Here is a 20,918-nt window from a genome sequence, read left to right as displayed (position 1 = left end):
TTTGCCTAATATGTTGGCATGCATAATGTTATTTAACCAATTCTGACATTTTGAATGAAGTGGTAGGCATTACGCTGAGTCATACAGTATTATACCGGTTGAAAGTGGAATTTTGATGATATTACCATTATATTAAAACACTTGTCACTCCTGTTCAACAACTTTGTAAATAGCTTTTGCATAAGCTCTAAAGGGATAAAGTGAAATAACATGATATAGGTTCATGAAAAAATTGGATTATTTATTAGCCTAGTGGTTATACGTATTTAGACATATGTGAATTAGGCCTCATGTAAAATCATTGTCAAAAGCGCAAGAGATACTGTTGCATGTAGGTCTAGGTTATTTATGGGTTGATCATATAGAAATATCAAAACATTATTTTAACAACTCCAAAGCAATTGCCTATTTGTGGTGCGGGAACCACTGACTCTCTGCCTTTTTCTATAGTCAAGACACCTGCTGGTTAGTCTGAACAGCTCATGAGATCTCCTAAATATCTGTCGACTAGGTGGAACTCTTATGAGAATTTTTTACCCATAAGAGTATGAGTAAAATGTCTTTATTCTCAGCATATACGACCAATTTTGTACTCTGAGACGCTTTGTGGATACGGGCCCAGGTTAGGATGTTTTTCGGACTTTCTCAGGACGTTCAGTGTATTAGTTGTCAGGATGTTACCTGATGGTCCCAGAGAAAGGTTCCCCCGAAAAAATAAGCTGACTACCTAAATTATTCAAATACTGAGCTATATTGTATGTTCAAAACTATTTGGAAATTATATAATTTTATACTAAAACAATTGCTCAGAGAAAGAAATTTTGAGGAAAAACAAATTACTTTTTAAACAAAAGGGTAGGGGTCAAAATGATTGACGCCCCTAAAGATTATTATTAATAAAGTAGTCAAAAGTTTAGTATTAGGTCCCATGCTCCTAGCACGCAAAGACTACATCAAGCTTGTGACTCTACAAACTTGTTTGATGCATTTGCAGTTCGTTTTGGTTGTGTTTCAGATTATTTTGTGCCCAATTAAAATGAATGGTAAATAATGTAAAGTGTAATTTTGGAGTCACTTTTATTAGAAACATATTATATTCTTATTTATAAACAGTTCTACATTCATGTGAATGCCACAATGATTATGGATAATCGTGAATAAATTGTGTATAATGATGAGTGAGAAAGTTACAGAGATTCAAAGATCATACCCCCAAGACATGCTTACAAGGGAGTTTAGCATGTCTTTGGGGTATGATCTTTGACCCTCTAACTTTCTCACTCATCATTATTCAGGATTCATTCAGGATTATCTGTAATACACTCACTATTGAAAGGAAAGAAGAGGGCGCTCAACCAATGTGAGTCGAGGTTCGACCAAAAAATTGAATCATCATTGCAAAGGAAAAGGCACAACACTCGCTTACCATTAGCACAACTTCCTCCAGCTAGACTAAGGTACTTAATGTTGGAACCAAAGCACAGAGAGAAAATCTGTCTGCACATTTTAATTCACAGGCAATAAAGATACATCTCTGTCTTATTATCTATTCTGAATTCAATTTCGAATCACACACTAGGAATGTGACCAAAATAGCTTTTTACCACCTGAGGAACATTGCAAAGGTTTCTCTCTCAGGCTGATACAGAGAGACTAATCCATGCTTTTATTACAAGCAGGCTTGACTACTGTAATGCTTTCCTGTCTGGTCTACCCAAGAAAGCCATTGGTCAACTGCAAAACATACCGAATGCTGCAGAACGGGTACTGACCAAGACCAGACGGAGAGCACATTTTACACCGGTTTTAAGGTCTCTGCACTCGCTGTCTGAGTTTTAGAGTACATTTTAAGATTCTTCAATTGGTTTTTAAATCAATCCATGATACATGTCAAACATGCTTTTAAGTTATGTACCCTGTAGGTCCCTCAGGTCCTCTGGCCTTTTAACTATCCCAAAGCCTACCAAGAGGCAGATTAACTGATTTAGCAATGCGGATGGCACTCTTTTGCTGCAGAAATGTGTTCTAGGTAATAAATGTGTATGGGACTTCTGAGAATGCTACAGACTCTGTGGTTCTGCAGAAACATCAGTGTACTCCAAATCCAGAGGTTGTGAGTTAAAATCCCAAGTGGGGTCATATTGAAAAGTCAGGTCCTCCAGAGAACGTTCCCTTAGGACCATCACGCAACGTCCTAATGACTAGTCAAATTACTGTCCTGAGAACGTCCTAAAAAAAGTCCCGACGCCTCAGAATCACCTTAGGTTGCCAAGAACATTTACACATACCCAGATTTTACTTGGTGATATGGTGCTGCTACTGATTAACAACATAAAGAGACAGAATACAGACAGTGGATTTTAAACAAAGTTTACATACATTATTTACAACTAGTGATTATACACAACTCAGTGACTTCCTGGTAACTTACAGGGAACTAGGTAATGGTCCCCCAGAGAACGTTCCCTTGGGACCATCATGCAACGTCCTAATGATTAGTCAAATTAATGTCCTGAGAATGCCCCAAAAAGTCCTGACATGGTCTTCAGTGACGTCCTGGTAACTTACAGGAAACTAGACAAAAGTATTCCAGAGAATGGTTCCTTGTGACCATCATTTGACATCCTGAGGACTGGTACAGAGTGTCCTGAGAACGTTCTAAAAACGTCCTTTATTTTAAAAAATAAATAAATTGTGGTATCCAATTGGTAATTACAGTCTTGTCTCATCGCTGCTACTCCCGACTCGGGAGAGGCGAAGGTCGAGAGTGGTGCGTCCTCCGAAACACAACCCAACCAAGCCGCACTGCTTTTTTGACACAATGCCCACTTAACCCGGAAGCCAGCCGCACCAATGTGTCGGAGGAAACACCGTACACCTGGCGACCGTGTCAGCGTGCACTGTGCCTGGTCCGCCACAGGAGTCACTAGTGCGCGATGGGACAAGGACATTCCTGCCGGCCAAACCCTCCCCTAACCTTGACGACGCTGGGCCAATTGTGCGCCGCCTCATGGGTCTCCCGGTCGCGCCCGGCTGCGACAGAGCCAGGACTCAAACCCAGAATCTCGAGTGGCACAGCTAGTACTGCAATGCAGCCTTAGTCCACTGCGCCACTCGGGAGGCCCCTCTAAAAACATCCTTGATGACATGTCTGGAACATACCCCTCTTGGGGACCATGACACAACGTCCCGGTGTAAGCAAACTAGGACATGCATGGAACATGCTTGTGTGGTCGTTGAATGTCATGATAAGAATGTCCTGTCAGAGCCAAACAGGGTTGTAAGGGTCATTCAAAGACCTTATTATAACATTCTATCGGAAGGAAACCAGGGCCTGTACTGGATGTCACCTTGTGTTTGCTGAATATCCTGAATATAATGTCCTATTGGAACCTCCTGGGGATCTTTTTGTAATATTCCCTAATGGTCATGCCACAACCTTAAGTGAAGTTCCAGCTGTAACAAGTCAGGACCTGTCTACAATGTCCCCTTGTGGTCATTGAATGTCTCAAGGACAACATCTTGTCAGAACCAAATAGGAACCTATTTGTAACGTTCCCTAGTGGACTTATTATAACGTTATACTGCTACCAAACCGGGACCTGTACTGAGCGTCCCTTTATGGTCCCAAGGTTAACTTCATGTTTTAATGTTCCTAGAACGTTCTCAGAATGGATGGGATAACAATGGGATAACTTCTCGCTGAATACCTAAAAGGAACCTCATGGGAACATGGCCTTAGGACGTCCCCTGTTTGCTGGGTGCAATGTAGGAACTCAACCAATGTGAATACTTAAACTCAAGGAGAAATTTTAAAAAAGATCAACACACAGGAAATAAGAGGTGAAGGACACGTGTCATAGATAACATAAGCTGCCTGTCGCTTCTCTTTCAGATATTTATGTTTTCGGTGTGGGTGCAGAAATGAACGAGGAGGAAATCAACAAGTTGGTGTCGAAGAAGAGTTCAGAAAAGCATTTCTACAAACTAAGAGATGACACCAAACTGACATCCTTGTTCAAGATGATTATAGGTTAGTGTAGAATAGCATTGGTGTTCATGTAGTCTGTACAGTTATAATTAGTGCACATTGCTGTACATGATCATAGGTGTGTTTTTTTCTCTCTCTGCTTCTCTATAGATGAGAGTAACAGTGTAGGCCTGTGTGGTCTATCCTGGGACCGTGATGGTGATGATTCCACTTCATCCAAACGGCAAGAATACCCTTGGGTAGTCACAATCTCTGTCGAGGTGAGTCGATGAAGAACAAATAAGAGATCTTAGAGACACATTTTACATTCAAGAGGAACTACTATGCAGCTAGTGTGTAGGTATGCTACAGTATTTATCTATTTCTCCTTCTTCCATTCAGGTCGGCAATGAGCATAGCTCTTGCATGGGTGCCCTCGTTACACCTAGATTTGTCCTTACAGCTGCTCACTGTTTCAGGGAGAAGCAGATAGATAGGATTAAAGTGAAAGTCTTCAACCAGGAAGGTACTGTGCTTCTCTGAACTTCTCTGGGCAATGTGTACAATTCAATAATGGTGCCAGAGCGGAGGGCTGCCGTTTTACAGGCTCCTAACCAACTGTGCTATTTTGTTAGTTTTTTCGCATTGCTGTAAACTCATTTTGTACATAATGTTGCTGCTACTATCTCTTATGACTGAAAAGAGCTTCTGGACATCAGTACAGCGGTTACTCTCCTCAAACTCAACAAAGATTTTTTCTTTAATGAGTCCGACGCGAAGGATATACTGCTTTGTCGAGACAAGGACCAAATCCCCGTCATCAGCGTGAAGAAAAGACAGAGAAAAAGGGGGAGGAGGGCGGGGTGCCTTGTAAGAATTTACAGACGAGTAGGTAAACCACCACTACCCTCAGTATTATTGGCCAACGTGCAATCATTGGAAAACAAACTGGACGATCTACCATTGACTATCTGACCAACGGGACATTAAAAACTGTAATATCTTATGTTTCACAGAGACTTGGCTGAACAACGACGCGGATAATATAGAGCTGGCTGGCTTCTCCGTGTTTCGGCAGGACAGAGCAGCTGCGTCTGCTAATATGAGGGGTGGGGGTGTGTGTCTATTTGTCAATAACTGCTGGTGCGCGATGTCTAATATTAAAGAAGTCTCGAGGTATTTCTCACCTGATGTAGAATACCTCATGATAAGCTGTAGACCACACTATCTACCAAGAGAGTTCTCATCTATATTATTCGTAGCTGTCTATTTACCACCACGACCGATGCTGGCACTAAGAACGCCCTCAACAAGCTGTATATGGCCATAAGCAGACAAGAAAATGCTCATCCAAAAGCGGCGCTCCTAGTGGCCGGGGACTTTAATGCAGGCAAACTTAAATCTGTTTTACCAGCATGTCACATGTGCAACCAGAGGAAAAAATCTCTAGACCATCTTTATTCCACACAGAGAGATGCATACAAAGCTTTCCCTCGCCCTCCATTTGGCAAATCTGACCATAATTCTATCCTCCTGATTCCTGCTTACAAGCAAAAACTAAAGCAGGAAGTACCAGTGACTCGCTCAATTCGGAAGTGGTCAGTTGACGCGGATGCTACGCTACAGGACTTTTTTTTAGCACAGACTGGAATATGTTCCGGGATTCATCCAATGGCATTGAGGAGTATACCACCTCAGTCGCCGGCTTTATCAATAAGTGCATTGACGACGTTGTCCCCACAGTGACCATGTGTACATTTCCTAACCAGAAGCCATGGATTACAGGCAACATCCGCCCTGAGCTAAAGGCTAGAGCTGCCGCTTCCAGACACTTATAAGAAATCCTACTATGCCCTCAGGCTTACCATCAAACTGGCCAAGCGTCAGTACAGGACTGAGATTGAATGGCTTTGACGCTCGTCGGATGTGGCAGGGCTTGAAAACTATTACGGACTACAAAGGAAAACACAACCGCGAGCTGCCCAGTGACGAAACCCTACCAGACGAGCTAAATGCCTTTTATGCTCGCTTCGAGGCAAGCAACACTGAAGCATGCTTGAGAGCACCAGCTGTTCCGGACGACTGTGTGATCACGCTCTCCGTAGCCGATGTGAGCAAGACCCCATAAACAGGTCAACATTCACAAAGCTGTGGGCCAGACGGATTACCTGGACATGTACTCAAAGCATGCGCGGACCAACTGGCAAGTGTCTGAACTGATATTTTCAACCTCTCCCTGGCCGCGTCTGTAATACCTACATGTTTCAAATAGACCGTCGGCATTTGCCCAATAAAGCAAAGTTAAAATGCCTAAATTATTACCGCCCGCGAAGCACTCACGTCTGTAACCATGAAGTGCTTTGAATGGCTGGTCATGGCTCACATCAACACCATCATGCCAGAAACCCTAGACCCACTCCAATTTGCATACTGCCCCAACAGATCCACAGATGACACAATCTCAATTGCACTCCACACTGCCCTTTCCCACCTGGACAAAAGGAACACTTATGTGAGAATGCTTTTCATTGACTACAGCTCAGCGTTCAACACCATAGTGTCCACAAAGCTCATCACTAAGCTAAGGACCCTGGGACTAAACACCTTCCTCTGCAACTGGATCCTGGACTTCCTGACGGGCCTCCCCCAAGTGGTAAGGGTAGGCAACAACACATCTGCCACGCTGATCCGCAACACTGGGGCCCCTCAGTGGTGCATGCTTAGTCCCCTCCTGTACTCCCTGTTCACCCACAACTGCGTGGCACATCACTAACAAATTGTCATGGTCCGAACACACCAAGACAGTTGTAAAGAGGGCACAACACTTTTTCCCCCTCAAGAGACTGTTAAGATTTGGTATGGGTCCCCAGATCCTCAAAAAGTTCTACAGCTGCACCATCGAGAGCATCCTGACCGGTTGCATCACCGCCTGGTATGGCAACTGCTCGGCATCTGACCATAAGGCGCTACAAAGCGTAGTGCGTATGACCCAGTACATCACTGGGCCGAGCTTCCTGACATTCAGGACCTATATACTAAGCGTGTCAGAGAAAAGCCCCAAAAATTATCAAAGACTCCAGTCACCCAAGTCATAGACATTTCTCTATGCTACCGCACGGCAAGCGGTACCAGAACGCCAATTCTAGGAGCAAAAGGCTCCTTAACAGCTTTTACCCCCAAGCCAGAAGACTGCTGAGCAACTAATCAAATGGCCACCCGGACTATTTACGTTGATCCCCTCCCCCCTCCTCAATTTGTTTTACACTGCTGCTGCTCTCTGTTTATTATCTATGCATAGTCAATTTACAAATGACCTCGACTAACTTTTACCCCCGCACATTGACTCGGTACCGGTACCCCCTGTATATAGCCTCGTTATTGTTATGTACTTTTCTTGTGTTACTTTTTGATTGTATAGATTTAAAAATATATATTTTATTACATCTATTTCTTGAGCTGCATTGTTGGTTAAGGGCTTGTAAAGAAGCATTTCACGGTAAGGTCTACACCTGTTGTATTCGGCGCATTTGACAAATAAAATTTGATTTTATTTGGTAATTCATTGTAATGCATTTGTTAAATTCAATTGTAGTTTATCCTCTGATGCCTTGATTTCAGCACATGGTCAGGTGTGAGGCTAACACCTGACTAAAAAATAAGATAATATATTTGTCTGTTGATTCAGATATGACGTTGGAGCAGAAACCTATAATTCATTCAGAATATGATGTCTTTAAGAAGAAGGACAAAGGGGTTTCAGAGTTTTATGACTACGATGTGGCACTCTTGAAGTTGAATAGTGATGTCCAAATGTCTAAATATACCAGGTAAGTCAGGACATGGCAAGCCCAAAATATGGCAGGGTTTATGAGGACAGAGGACAACTCTGAGAAATGTAGCTGTATTTTGCAGGCCCATCTGTATTCCTTGTACTATATCCTCCATCCGTGCATCAGGTCTCCATACATCAACAACCTGTAAGGCGCAAGGTGAGTGACATAATTTATCTAATGTAAGTGTGTCATAACTACCCAAACATAAGCACACAAAATGAGCTGAAACGATTTCTAGCACCAATTATGAATAGGCAGAGGCTGCGCATCCATATTGAACCGTCCCGTCCCACCCCCACAGGACACCTCTTTCCTTTTTTTGTTTTTTAAATAAATATATTAATTCATATAAATACAAATCTGTTTTCAATCAATACATGGGGTTCATTGTTAGGCTACTTAACATGATTTACGTATTTAATAGTGTCAATGGATGTTTTTGTAGGTCAACTTGTTGACCAGCTTCTTCTTTTTAATTCTGTTTTTAGTTGTTTAGTAGATCTTGTCTTCCAAATCTTATTGTCCACCATAGATCTTTAGTACGCCTCTTTCCCATAGCCAAACAACCAAAGTATAGCGTTTTGCGCATGTGTTTCTTTACGCACACATTTTTTTTACATAGCTCCTGCTCACCCTCCCCCTCCCCCTCACTTCTCGTTTCTCATTTTACTCCCACTGTTCTTAACCCTTCCTATAATCTTTAAATTCTTGCGGGTCTTGATTGTTGACCAATGAACAATCATCAGCATTGGCATGCAAAAGCAGTCTCACATATCCAGATTAGGGACGGATCGAAATTTACTGGGGGCAGGGGTGGTCCAAAATAGGGGAGGATGGTCGAACTTTTGTTTTTACTTTGGGAAGGGTTGTGTGATGTTTTTTATTGGGCACAGGGGACGATATTGCGTTTTTTCCCTAGTTTACGTTTGCTCTTTTGCCGGTTTTACTATATAATTTCTTCCATCCTATCCAAATTTCTCGATCGAACATTAATAGTAACATTGATTGGAGATTCTCTGAACTCTTTGGCCTGAATACCAAGCGTCACGTCTGGAGGAAACCTGGCACCATCCCTACGGTGAAGCATGGTGGTGGCAGCATCATGCTGCGGGGATGTTTTTCAGCGGCAGGGACTGGGAGGCTAGTCAGGATCGAGGGAAAAATGAACGGCGCAAAGTACAGAGAGATCCTTGATGTAATCCTGCTCCAGAGCGCTCAGACCTCAGACTGGGGTTAAGGTTCACCTCCCAACACTACAACGGCCCTAAGCACACAGCCAAGACAAAGCAGGAGTGGCTTCGGGACAAGTCTCTGAATGTCCTTGAGTGGTCCAGCCAGAGCCCAGACTTAAACCCGATCGAACATCTCTGGAGAGACCTGAAAATAGCTGTGTAGCAACGCTCCCCATCCAACCTGACAGAGCTTGAGAGGATCTGCAGAGAAGAATGGGAGTAACTCCCCAAATACAGGTCTGCCCAGCTTGTAGTGTCATACCCAAGAAGACTCGAGGCTGTACTTGCTGCCAAAGGTGTCTTCAACAAAGTACTGAGTAAAGGTTCTTTACTAGAATAACAAAACAAACAAAAACTTTTATTCAATGAACCTTTAATAACGCTAATCAAAATATTTACTAACATAATGAGAATGATCATGAAGAAGTAGGAAATAGAATGAAAGATAAGAGACCTGGAGATATCTGACTATTAGGAATGTTATATTCAATCGGTGAGGAAAGTCTTTGATCATTGTCTCTGGTCAGGCAACATGGAGGAGAACAAAGGCAGAAGATGGCTGTTTGTCCTTGGGTCCAGAGTTGAGTTTCCTCTGTGCTCTTTTTCCCCTCAGAGTTGGGGGCTCCTTTATCCTTCTTTGGGTTGTGTCCCTTGTTGCTCTGTATTTTGCTTACATAACAACCTAAACTAGCCTACATGTAGGGTTTGTACTTTCTAATGTAATCCATTACAGTTACTAGTTACCTGACCAAAATTCTAATCAGTAACTTTTGGATTACCCAAACTAGTACTGTAATCTGATTAATTTCAGTTACTTTTGGATTACTTTCCCCTAATGAGCATTAGAAGAAGACAAAAAGGATCCATCAAACACATTTGCTGTGTCATCATAGTGGTTTCAGGTGGAACAAACTTAAAAGTGCACCTTTTTTTAACACTGAAATTCATTGAGATAACAGAGGATACATAATCTATTTTTTTTCTGCAAATATCCTTTCTGAATTTAAAAGTAATCCAAGAAGTAATCATATACTTTTTCAAAAGTATCTGTAATCTGTTTAAAATATTTTTACTGGTAACGTAACAATTACAGTTACAGGTTTTTTTGTAAACAGATTACAATACTCCCCAACAATGCCTACATGTAGCCCAGCCCTGTCTGCAAATTGCATTGGGGCAGAACAATCTGCGATTTAACAATAAATAACATACAATTGTTAGTTCGCTTCTCAATGACCAAGCAACACTGCACTATTTGATGGACAGCACATCATTGAAATTCGCCAGAGTAGCCTACTGTTCCACCTCTGTGTAACATGTCAATCATGTTGTTTATTATCAACAGACAAAGGTTGTTTATAGTTAGAACAGACAAAGAAGTTTGTACAACATGTCAAAGTTTGAACAGCAGACAAAGAGATCATTGCCATGAGAGGTGAGGGGAACAGGAAAGAGGGGGAAGCAGCAGTGGAGGGATCAGCAGCTACGTGTAAAATTGTGTCCATATAGCAGCACATGCTCAGAAGGTACGGTTGTTTAGCTATCGTTATAATTATTCAATGTAGTATGCTATCTAATGGTAGTTGATCTTTCTTTGCCCAGAGGAATTCCTATTGAATCAGAATTCTGTACCTGCCAGATTCATGTCTGAGTGGAAGGGTCAGATGTACGAGAAGGATGTTCAAATCAAATTGAAAGAAAAGGTGAGAATGTTTGTGTGAAAACCGTCTCGCCAGCAGATTCAAACAGATTTTTCGAATCATGCTTTGAGATGGCCATGAGCAGGCTGGAATTCAATCAGACATCCCATAGCAATGTTTATGCAGTGTCTAGGCTTACAAACTTTCACCCAAACACATATCTACTTTTTATTCAGAAATCTGTAAGCATCTGCCTGTGAGGATGATCTACTTGGTAATAAAAGTAGTAGTGAGTCTAGAAAGTACTTTAAACAATTCCACAATCTGATTCGTCCATGGCTATAAGAATAAGAGTTACGATGTGAATACCACAATGATGGGTTCTGTGAACTCTGACAGTCTCTGTTACTTTTTCACAGAGGGAGAGCTGTATTAAGGATGCAGAGGAAGCTGAGGGCATTAAAAACTACAAGGAGGCTGTGACTAAGAACTTCCTGTGTACAGGAGGGACAGAAGACAAAGTTGAGGACGTTGCCTGCAAAGGTACGTTCAATCAATGTATCAAGGAAATGTATCACTATGGAAACTAAACACAGTATTACAGGAAAATTCTGCATACAGTCATTTTTATATTTTCTAGCACATCCCATTGCTGTGTAATATTTATGTGTGTGGCTCAGTTGGTAGAGCATGGTGTTTGCAACGCCAGGGTTGTGGGTTCGATTCCCACGGGGGACCAGTACGGAAAAAAAAAAAAAATGGATGAAATGTATGCATTCACTACTGTAAGTCGCTCTGGATAAGAGCGTCTGCTAAAATGTAAATGTACATTTAGAAATGGTCTTTTACATGTACGATGTCTCACCTGGCAGTGTGCACATACAGGTAGGCTATATGACATTGTATTACATGTACAGTATGTGTACATTTAAAGGTGACTCTGGTGGTGCCCTGTATCTGAAAAATCAAAAACGTCGGATTCAGGTGAGTGTATTTAACCTATACTTTCACGTTTAAATACTATGTTTCTTTTATCAGCATGGTGCTGGTTGTATCAAGATAAACAGGAAATCGCACCGGTGACATTCTCGTAAAATGTGCAGGATTAGGTTTCTCTTGAAATGTTGAACCTCTCTAGATATTTTAAGGCCTTTTTAGTTCAAACTCTCAATTTGTGATGTACTACTATTCCTTTGAATGTGTTTTTGGGAGTTAAACTTGGCCACGTTAAAATAACAATTCACTGTGTGTATATTATTAAAGTAATCAACTTATTTTTGTCTTAGGTGGGTGTGATCAGCTGGGGGGTTAAGGACCTGTGTATGGGTAATAATATCCCAAAGCCTCTTTCAACTGCAACTACTAGAGATTACCACATTAACCTATTCCGAATGCAGAAGTTCCTCAAGATGCACCTGGGAGAAAAAAAAAATGAAACTAATTATGAGCCTTTAAAATTTGTTGACTGAAAGTCATATGTGTAACTTGCATACATACGTGATAAATACAGTAGGCCTATATCAACAATTCAAATAGAATGTAGAAGTTGTGCCCATGCAGAAGTTGTGAAATGTGAAGAGTAGTTCATTATTTTCAGTCAATGTGATTTTGTTTGTATGTTTATTGTAGGAAAATGAAATTAATGTCTGCAATGGTTTAGATTTTTACTACAAATTAACAGGATTTGGTTTAGTTAAAATGTGTATTTGTTGACAGTTCAGTCAAATATCTAATGAAAATCTGCTGTCTTTGACCTGTTGTGTAATTGGTTACGCATCAAAACACAATGTTTGTCTTTGGACTTTACTTTGGTCAAGACCCAAAAGATAGTTTTACGATAAGGGGCATGTCCTGGTTAATTTTTAACCCAGTCAAGTGTTCCGAGAAATTATTATGAATTTTGCCAGTGGAGATGACAATGATGTTATGTGTGTCATTTTTAGATTACAGTGGCTTTTGGGCATGGCATATTTTTTAAATCCAATAAATGTTTCATTTTTTATTTCAATCTATGTGGGTACATCTTCTCATTCTAAATCAGGGACGGGCAACTTTGATGGGGGTGGGGGCCACAAATATCCGGAACTCATCATGAGGAGCCACAGTAGTTCGTGGGTCTGCATACCCACATCCATACTCCCCCCTCCACCTTGCGAGAAAAACATTTTAGCAGCCCCCCCTCATCAAATCAAATTTTATTGGTCACATACACGTGTTTAGTAGATGTTATTGCGGGTGTAGCAAAATGCTTGTGCTTCTAGTTCAGACAGTGCAGCAATATCTAACAAGTAATATCTAACAATTTCACAACAAATACCTTATACACACACATCTAAGTAAAGGAATGGAATTAAGAATATATAAATATATGGACGAGCATTGTCAAAGCGGCATAGACAAAGATACAGTAGATAGTATAGAATACAGTATATACATATGAGATGAGTAATGCAAGATATGTAAACATTATTAAAGTGACATTATTAAAAGGGACTAGTGTTCCATTTATTCAAGTGGCCAATGATCAGTTTTGTTAAATACTTTACTCTTCAGATTGTGCGGCTTTCCCCTCTTCTTGTAATAATTGCTCAACTAGTTTGTGACCGCAGTTGCCGTTCCGATTAACTTTTTTTTGTTTGAGCACATGCCCCTCAAAAGGTCTGTGCATGGCCCTGGACAAAATGGTGTTCTAAGAGGACCTGACTTGTGAGTTATTTTAATAATACTAATCTATTTTAATAATAATCTATAAGACTAAAATGTATAATAATAGTAAGAAATTTATTCATCTGATGGTATGAATTATTTGGTGTTCTTTACCAAAATAACAAAACAAACACTTTATTTTTTATTCAATCAACATTTAATAATGCTAATCAACATATTTACAAACATAATGAGAATGATCATGAAGAAGTAGGAAATAGAATGAAAGATAAGAAGAGACCTGGAGATATCTGACTATTAGGAATGTTATACTGAATCGGTGTGTTCTCCATGTGGCCAAGGATCGAAGGGAGAAGATAGCTGTTTGTACATTGGTCCTGAGTTGTTTCCTCTGTGCTCTTTTCCTCTTCCTCAGAGTTGGGGGCTCCTTTATCCTTCTTTGGGTTGTGTCCCTTGTTGCTCTGCATTTTGCTTACATAACAACCTAAACTAGCCTACATGCAGGGTTTGTACTTTCTAATGTAATCCGTTACAGTTACTAGTTACCTGACCAAAATTCGAATCAGTAACTTTTGGATTACCCAAACTAGTAATGTAATCTGATTAATTTCAGTTACTTTTGGATTACTTTCCCCTAAAAAGGCATTAGAAGAAGACAAAAAGGATCCATCAAACGCATTTGCTGTGTCATCATAGTGGTTTCAGGTGGAACAAATTTAAAAGTGCACCTTTTTTAACACTGAATTGAATGTCATTGAGAAAGCAAAGGTTGCATAATGTATTTTTTCTGCAAAAATTCTTTCTGAATTTAAAAGTAATCCAAGAAGTAATCATATACTTTTTCAAAGGTATCTGTAATCTGATTCAAGTATTTTTGCTGGTAACGTAACAACTACAGTTACAGGTTTTTTTGTAAACAGATTACATTACTCCCCAACAATGCCTACATGTAGCCCAGCCCTGTCTGCAAATTGCATTGGGGCAGAACAATCTGCGATTTAACAATAAATAACATACAATTGTTAGTTCGCTTCTCAATGACCAAGCAACAGTGCACTATTTGATGGACAGCACATCTGTAAGGTTCCTGTGTGTAGCTGGTGTAGAGAGTCAGGCGCAGGACAGCAGATATCAATGTACTTTACTCAAAAAGACAAATTTACAAAGTAACATCACGAGCCCACAAAGACAGATCGAATTACAATAAACAATCACTCACAAACACAACATGGGGAACAGAGGGTTAAATAATAAACAAGTAATTGGTTGAGTGAAGCCAGGTGTGTAAGACAAAGACAGAACAAATGGAAAATGAAAAGTGGATCGGCGGTGGCTAGAAAGCCGGTGACGTCGACAGCCGAACGCCGCCCAAACAAGGAGAGGGACCGACTTCTGCGGAAGTTGTGACAGTACCCCCCCTTGAGCCGCGCGCTGACACCGACCTCGAGGACGACCCGGAGGACGAGGCGCAGGGCGATCCGGATGGACACAGTGGAAATCCCGCAGCAACGAAGGGTCCAGGACGTCCTCCACCGGCACCCAGCATCTCTCCTCCGGACTGTACCCCTCCCACTCCACGAGGTACTGAAGGCCCCTTGCCCGACGCCTCGAGTCCAGGATGGCTCGAACAGCATACGCCGGGGCCCCCTCGATGTCCAGAGGGGGCGGAGGAACCTCCCGCACCTCAGCTTCCTGGAGTGGACCAGCCACCACCGGCCTGAGGAGAGACATATGGAATAAGGGATTAATACGATAATTTGGGGGAAGCTGTAACCGTAGCATACCTCGTTCAGTCTCCTCAGGACTTTAAATGGCCCCACAAACCGCGGACCCAGCTTCCGGCAGGGCAGGCGGAGGGGCAGGTTTCGGGTCGAGAGCCAGACCCGGTCCCCCGGTGCAAACACCGGGGCCTCGCTGCGGTGGCGGTTGGCGCTCGCTATTTGCCACCTCACGGCCCATTGTAGGTGCACATGGGTGGCGTCCCAGGTCTCCTCCAAGCGCTTAAACCATTCGTCCACCGCAGGAGCTTCGATCTGGTTCTGATGCTACGGTGTCAGAACCGGCTGATACCCCAGTACGCACTGGAAAGGAGAGAGGTTAGTGGAGGAGTGGCGGAGTGCGTTTTGGGCCATCACTGCCCAGGGGATGAACGCCGCCCACTCCCCCGGCCCGTCCTGGCAATATGACCGCAGAAACCTACCCACATCCTGGTTTACTCTCTCCACCTGCCCGTTACTCTCGGGGTGAAAACCTGAGGTGAGGCTGACCGAGACCCCCAGACGTTCCATGAACGCTCTCCAGACCTTGGACGTGAACTGGGGACCTCAATCAGAAACTATGTCCTTAGGCACCCCGTAGTGCTGGAAGACGTGTGTGAACAGGGCCTCCGCAGTCTGTAGGGCCGTAGGGAGACCAGGCAAAGGGAGGAGACGGCAGGACTTAGAAAACCAATCTACAACGACCAGGATCATGGTGTTGACCTGTGAGGGAGGAAGATCCATCAGGAAGTCCACCAACAGGTGCAACCACGGCCGTTGTGGAACGGGTAGGGGTTGTAATTTCCCTCTGGGCAGGTGCCTGGGAGCCTTGCACTGGGCGCACACCGAGCTGGAGGAAACATAAACCCTCACGTCCTTGGCCAAGGTGGGCCACCAGTACTTCCCACTAAGGTAACGCACCGTCCGACCGATGCCAGGATGACCAGAGGAGGGTGACGTGTGGGCCCAATAGATCAAACGGTCGTGGACAGCAGACGGAATGTACAGACGCCCAGCTGGACACTGGAGGGGGAATGGGCTCTGTTCGTAACGCCCGCTCAATGTCCGCGTCCAGCTCCCACAACACCGGTGCCACCAGGCAAGAGGCCGGAAGTATGAGTGTGATCCATGGACCGCTCCTCTGTGTCATACATCCAGGACAGTGCGTCTGCCTTAGTGTTCTGGGAACCTGGTCTGTAGGTTAGAGTGAAAACAAAACGGGTAAAGAACATAGCCCACCTTGCCTGGCGAGGGTTCAGTCTCCTCGCCGTCCGGATGTACTCCAGATTGCGGTGGTCAGTCCAGATGAGAAAAGGGTGTTTAGCCCCCTCAAACCAATGTCTCCACGCCTTCAGAGCCTTGACAACAGCCAACAGCTCCCGGTCCCCCACATCATAGTTTCGCTCCGCCGGGCTGAGCTTCTTCGAAAAGAAAGCACAGGGGCGGAGCTTTGGTGGTGTGCCCAGGCGCTGAGAGAGCACGGCTCCTATCCCAGCCTCGGACGCGTCCACCTCCACTATGAACGCCAAATAGGGATCCGGATGAGCCAGCACGGGAGCCGAGGTAAACAGAGCCTTCAGGTGACCAAAAGTCCTGTCCGCCTCAGCCGACCACTGCAGCCGCACCGGTCCCCCCTTCAGCAGTGAGGTAATGGGAGCTGCTACCTGACCAAAACCCCGGATAAACCTCCAGTAGTAGTTGACAAACCCTAGAAACCGCTGCACTTCCTTTACCGTGGTGGGAGTTGGCCAATTACACACGGCTGAAATTCGGTCACTCTCCATCTCCACCCCTGACGTGGAAATGTGGTACCCTAGGAAGGAGATGGACTGTTGGAAGAACAGACATTTCTCAGCCTTGACGTACAAGTCATGCTCCAACAGTCGACCAAGCACCCTGTGCACCAGGGACACATGCTTGGCGCATGCAGCGGAGTATATCAGAATGTCGTCGATATACACCACTACACCCTGCCCGTGCAGGTCCCGGAAAACCTTGTCAAGAAAGGCCTGGAAGACTGATGGAGCATTCATCAACCCGTACGGCATGACGAGGTACTCATAGTGCCCCGAGGAGGTACTAAATGCAGTCTTCCACTCGTCCCCCTCCCGGATACGCACCAGGTTGTAAGCGCTCCTGAGATCCAATTTTGTGAAGAAGCGCGCCCCGTGCATTGACTCGATCGCACTGGCGATGAGGCAGCGGGTAGCTGTACCTCACATTGATCTGATTGATACCTCGATAGTCAATACACGGGCGCAGACCCCCCATCCTTCTTCACAAAAAAGAAACTCGGAGGCAGGTGAAGTGGAGGGCCGAATGTATCCCTGCCCCAGGGATTCGGAGACATATGTTTCCATAGCCACCGTCTCCTCCTGTGACAGAGGATACACGTGACTCCTGGGGAGTGCTGCGCCTACCAGGAGATTTATCGCACAATTCCCCCATTGATGAGGTGGTAATTTAGTCGCCCTCTTCTTACAGAAGGCGAGAAACAAATCGGCATATTCTGAGGGGATGCGCACGGTGGAGACCTAGTCTGGACTTTCTACCGTAGTCGCACCGATGGAAACCCCCACACACCTCCCTGAGCACTCTCGTGACCACCCCTTGAGAGCCCTCTGTTGCCACGAAATAGTGGGGTCATGACAGGCCAACCAGGGTAAGCCCAGCACCACGGGAAACGCAGGAGAATCAATAAGGAAGAGACCGATTCTCTCCTTATGACCCTCCTGCATAACCATGTCTAGTGGAGCGGTGGCCTCCCTAATCAGCCTTGACCCTAATGGTCGACTATCTAGGGCGTGCACAGGGAGGGCATATCCACAGGAACAAGGGGGATCCCTAAACTATGGGCAAATGAACGGTCAATAAAATTCCCAGCTGCGCCTGAATCTACTAGCGCCTTATGCTGGGAATGCAGGGAAAACTCAGGAAATGAAATAAACACATACATGTGAGCAACAGGGGGCTCTGGGTGAGCCTGGTGCCGACTCACCTGGGGTGACACGATAGTGCCCTGCCTGCTGCCTCAACTCCCTGAGGAACCCCCCCAGCACCGACCAGCAGTGTGGCCTCTGCGGCCACAGATGGTGCAGGGAATGGCCCCTCCTCCGGTCAACCTAAGTGCAGCACCTCCCAGCTCCATGGGCGTCGGAGCAGAGGTGCTGGGGAATGGAACTGACAGACCCCTATCCGGACGGCCGAGGGCAGTCAGCAGGTTGTCCAGCCGGATGGACAGGTCCACCAGCTGGTCCAATGTGAGGGTGGTGTCTCGGCAGGCCAACTCCCGATGGACGTCCTCGTGCAGACTGCACCGGTAGTGATCGATCAGGGCCCTATCGTTCCATCCCGCGCTGGCAGCCAGGGTCCGGAAGTCCAAGGCGAAATCCTGGGAGCTCCTCGTCCCCTGCCTCAGGTGGAACAGACGTTCACCCGCCGCTCGACCCTCAGGCGGGTGGTCGAACACTGCCCAAAAGCGGCGGGTGAACCCTGCGTAATGGTCCATCGCCACGTTTCCCTCACTCCATACGGCGTTGGCCCACTCCAGGGATTTGCCTGAGAGGCAGGAGACGAGGGCGGACAAGCTCTCACGCCCCGAAGTGTGTTTGTGTGAAAACCGTCTCGCCAGCAGATTCAAACTGATTTTTCGAATCATGCTTTGAGCGGGCCATGAGCAGGCTGGAATTCAATCAGACATGCCATAGCAATGTTTATGCAGTGTCTAGGCTTACAAACTTTCACCCAAACACATATCTACTTTTTATTCAGAAATCTGTAAGCATCTGCCTGTGAGGATGATCTACTTGGTAATAAAAGTAGTAGTGAGTCTAGAAAGTACTTTAAACAATTCCACAATCTGATTCGTCCATGGCTATAAGAATAAGAGTTACGATGTGAATACCACAATGATGGGTTCTGTGAACTCTGACAGTCTCTGTTACTTTTTCACAGAGGGAGAGCTGTATTAAGGATGCAGAGGAAGCTGAGGGCATTAAAAACTACAAGGAGGCTGTGACTAAGAACTTCCTGTGTACAGGAGGGACAGAAGACAAAGTTGAGGACGTTGCCTGCAAAGGTACGTTCAATCAATGTATCAAGGAAATGTATCACTATGGAAACTAAACACAGTATTACAGGAAAATTCTGCATACAGTCATTTTTATATTTTCTAGCACATCCCATTGCTGTGTAATATTTATGAATGGTAATTTACATATATGGTATCTCACCTGGCAGTGTGCACATACAGGTAGGCTATATGACATTGTATTACATGTACAGTATGTGTACATTTAAAGGTGAATCTGGTGGTGCCCTGTAACTGAAAAATCAAAAATGTTGGATTCAGGTGAGTGTATATAACTTATACTTCCACATTTAAATACTATGTTTTTTTTATCAGCATGGTGCTGGTTGTATCAAGATAAACAGGAAATCGCACCGGTGACATTCTCCTGAGATTTGCAGGATTAGAAGTTATTTTTAGTTCATTCTGTTTACTTGTAACGTGCATGTATTATGTCTTTATGTAAGGTCAGGTACTACTGTTTTTTTTGTGTGTTAATCTTGGCAACTTAAAAGAAAAATGCAAAAATTATCTCTGTATTATTAAAGCAATCAACTTATTTTTGCTTTAGATGTGTGTGATAAACTGGGGTTTAAGGACCTGTGTACGAGTAGTATTCGGCAACCCCCTTCAAGTGCAGCATCTCGAGATTACCATATTAACCTTTTCCGAATACAAACGTTCCTCAAGGAGCATCTGGGAGAAATAAAAAGATGAAATCGAGTATGAGCCTTTAAAATTTGTTGACTGATAATTTTTGGTGTAACCTGCATACCTACTACAAACAATTGGTGCATATAACACTTCTGTCACGTCCTGACCATAGAAATATGTTATTTTCTATGGTAGAGTAGGTCAGGGCGTGACAGGGTTTTTTTCTCTATGTTTTTTATTTCTATGTTCCGGTTCTAGTTTTGTATTTCTATGTTGGGGTTTTGTTTGGGATGATCTCCAATTAGAGGCAGCTGGTCCTCGTTGTCTCTAATTGGAGATCATACTTAAGTAGGGTTTTTTTCCACCTGGGTTTTATGGGAGATAATCTTTGAGTCAGTGTATGTTTCACCTCTGCATCACGGTTTGTTGTTGTTGTCGTCATTCAGTTTATTTATGTATTGCATAGTTTCACAGTGTAAATAAAATGTGGAACGACACACACGCTGCACTTTGGTCCGCTTCTTCCTTCGACAGCAGTGACAACTTCAAATATTATTTAGCCCATGCAGAAGTTGTGAATTATTTTAAGTTTGTGATTTTGTATGTGAATTGTAGGAATATGAAGCAAATTTCTGCAACAGTTTCAGTTTTTACTACAAATCAACATTAGGATTTGGTTTGTTGACAGCTCAGTCAAATATCTCATTGAAATCTGAGATCTTTGACCTGTTGATTATGTGTCAAAACACAAAGATTGCCTTTGGACTTTGCTTTGGTCAAGAACCAAAAGATAGTTTTACGGTAAGAGGAATTTCCTTGTAATCATTATCCCAAGTAAGTATTGCGAGAAATAATTAGGGATTTTGCCAGGGTGAATGACAGTTGTGACAATTATCTTTTGTTTTACAAGCATCTTATTATGTAGACTACTGTGGAAATTGGATAAATACTTCTGTGTCATAGTACATCATGACACTGGTTGTAATGTGAAACCCACATTACAACCAGTTACAAATAGGCCTTACACTGTAAATATAATTATTTGTCAAATAAACTGTTTACCGGCATACAAAACTACTTTTTCAGTTTGTGTGTG

At 43.6% G+C, this 20,918-nt stretch overlaps 1 protein-coding gene across 3 annotated transcripts in view; it reads left to right on the top strand.

Annotated features, from left to right (window-relative positions):
* Positions 1-12,683, top strand: part of LOC106569366 (complement factor B) — a 43,640-nt gene extending 30,957 nt beyond the window's left edge. For all 3 annotated transcript variants that reach the window (XM_045694265.2, XM_014140674.3, XM_045694263.2), the window contains exons 10-18: positions 3,896-4,033; positions 4,142-4,251; positions 4,373-4,496; positions 7,656-7,797; positions 7,883-7,959; positions 10,638-10,738; positions 11,095-11,218; positions 11,610-11,659; positions 11,962-12,683. In XM_045694265.2, the coding sequence (XP_045550221.1) occupies positions 3,896-4,033; positions 4,142-4,251; positions 4,373-4,496; positions 7,656-7,797; positions 7,883-7,959; positions 10,638-10,738; positions 11,095-11,218; positions 11,610-11,659; positions 11,962-12,144 (1,049 nt within the window). In that variant the 3' untranslated portion in view covers positions 12,145-12,683. The remainder of the gene's footprint in view (positions 1-3,895; positions 4,034-4,141; positions 4,252-4,372; positions 4,497-7,655; positions 7,798-7,882; positions 7,960-10,637; positions 10,739-11,094; positions 11,219-11,609; positions 11,660-11,961) is intronic.
* Positions 12,684-20,918: the final 8,235 nt, after the last annotated feature.

Source organism: Salmo salar, chromosome 14, assembly GCF_965601325.2.
Source record: "Salmo salar chromosome 14, fSalSal1, whole genome shotgun sequence".
NCBI lineage: Eukaryota > Metazoa > Chordata > Actinopteri > Salmoniformes > Salmonidae > Salmo > Salmo salar.
This window is presented reverse-complemented; position numbering and strand designations above follow the sequence as displayed.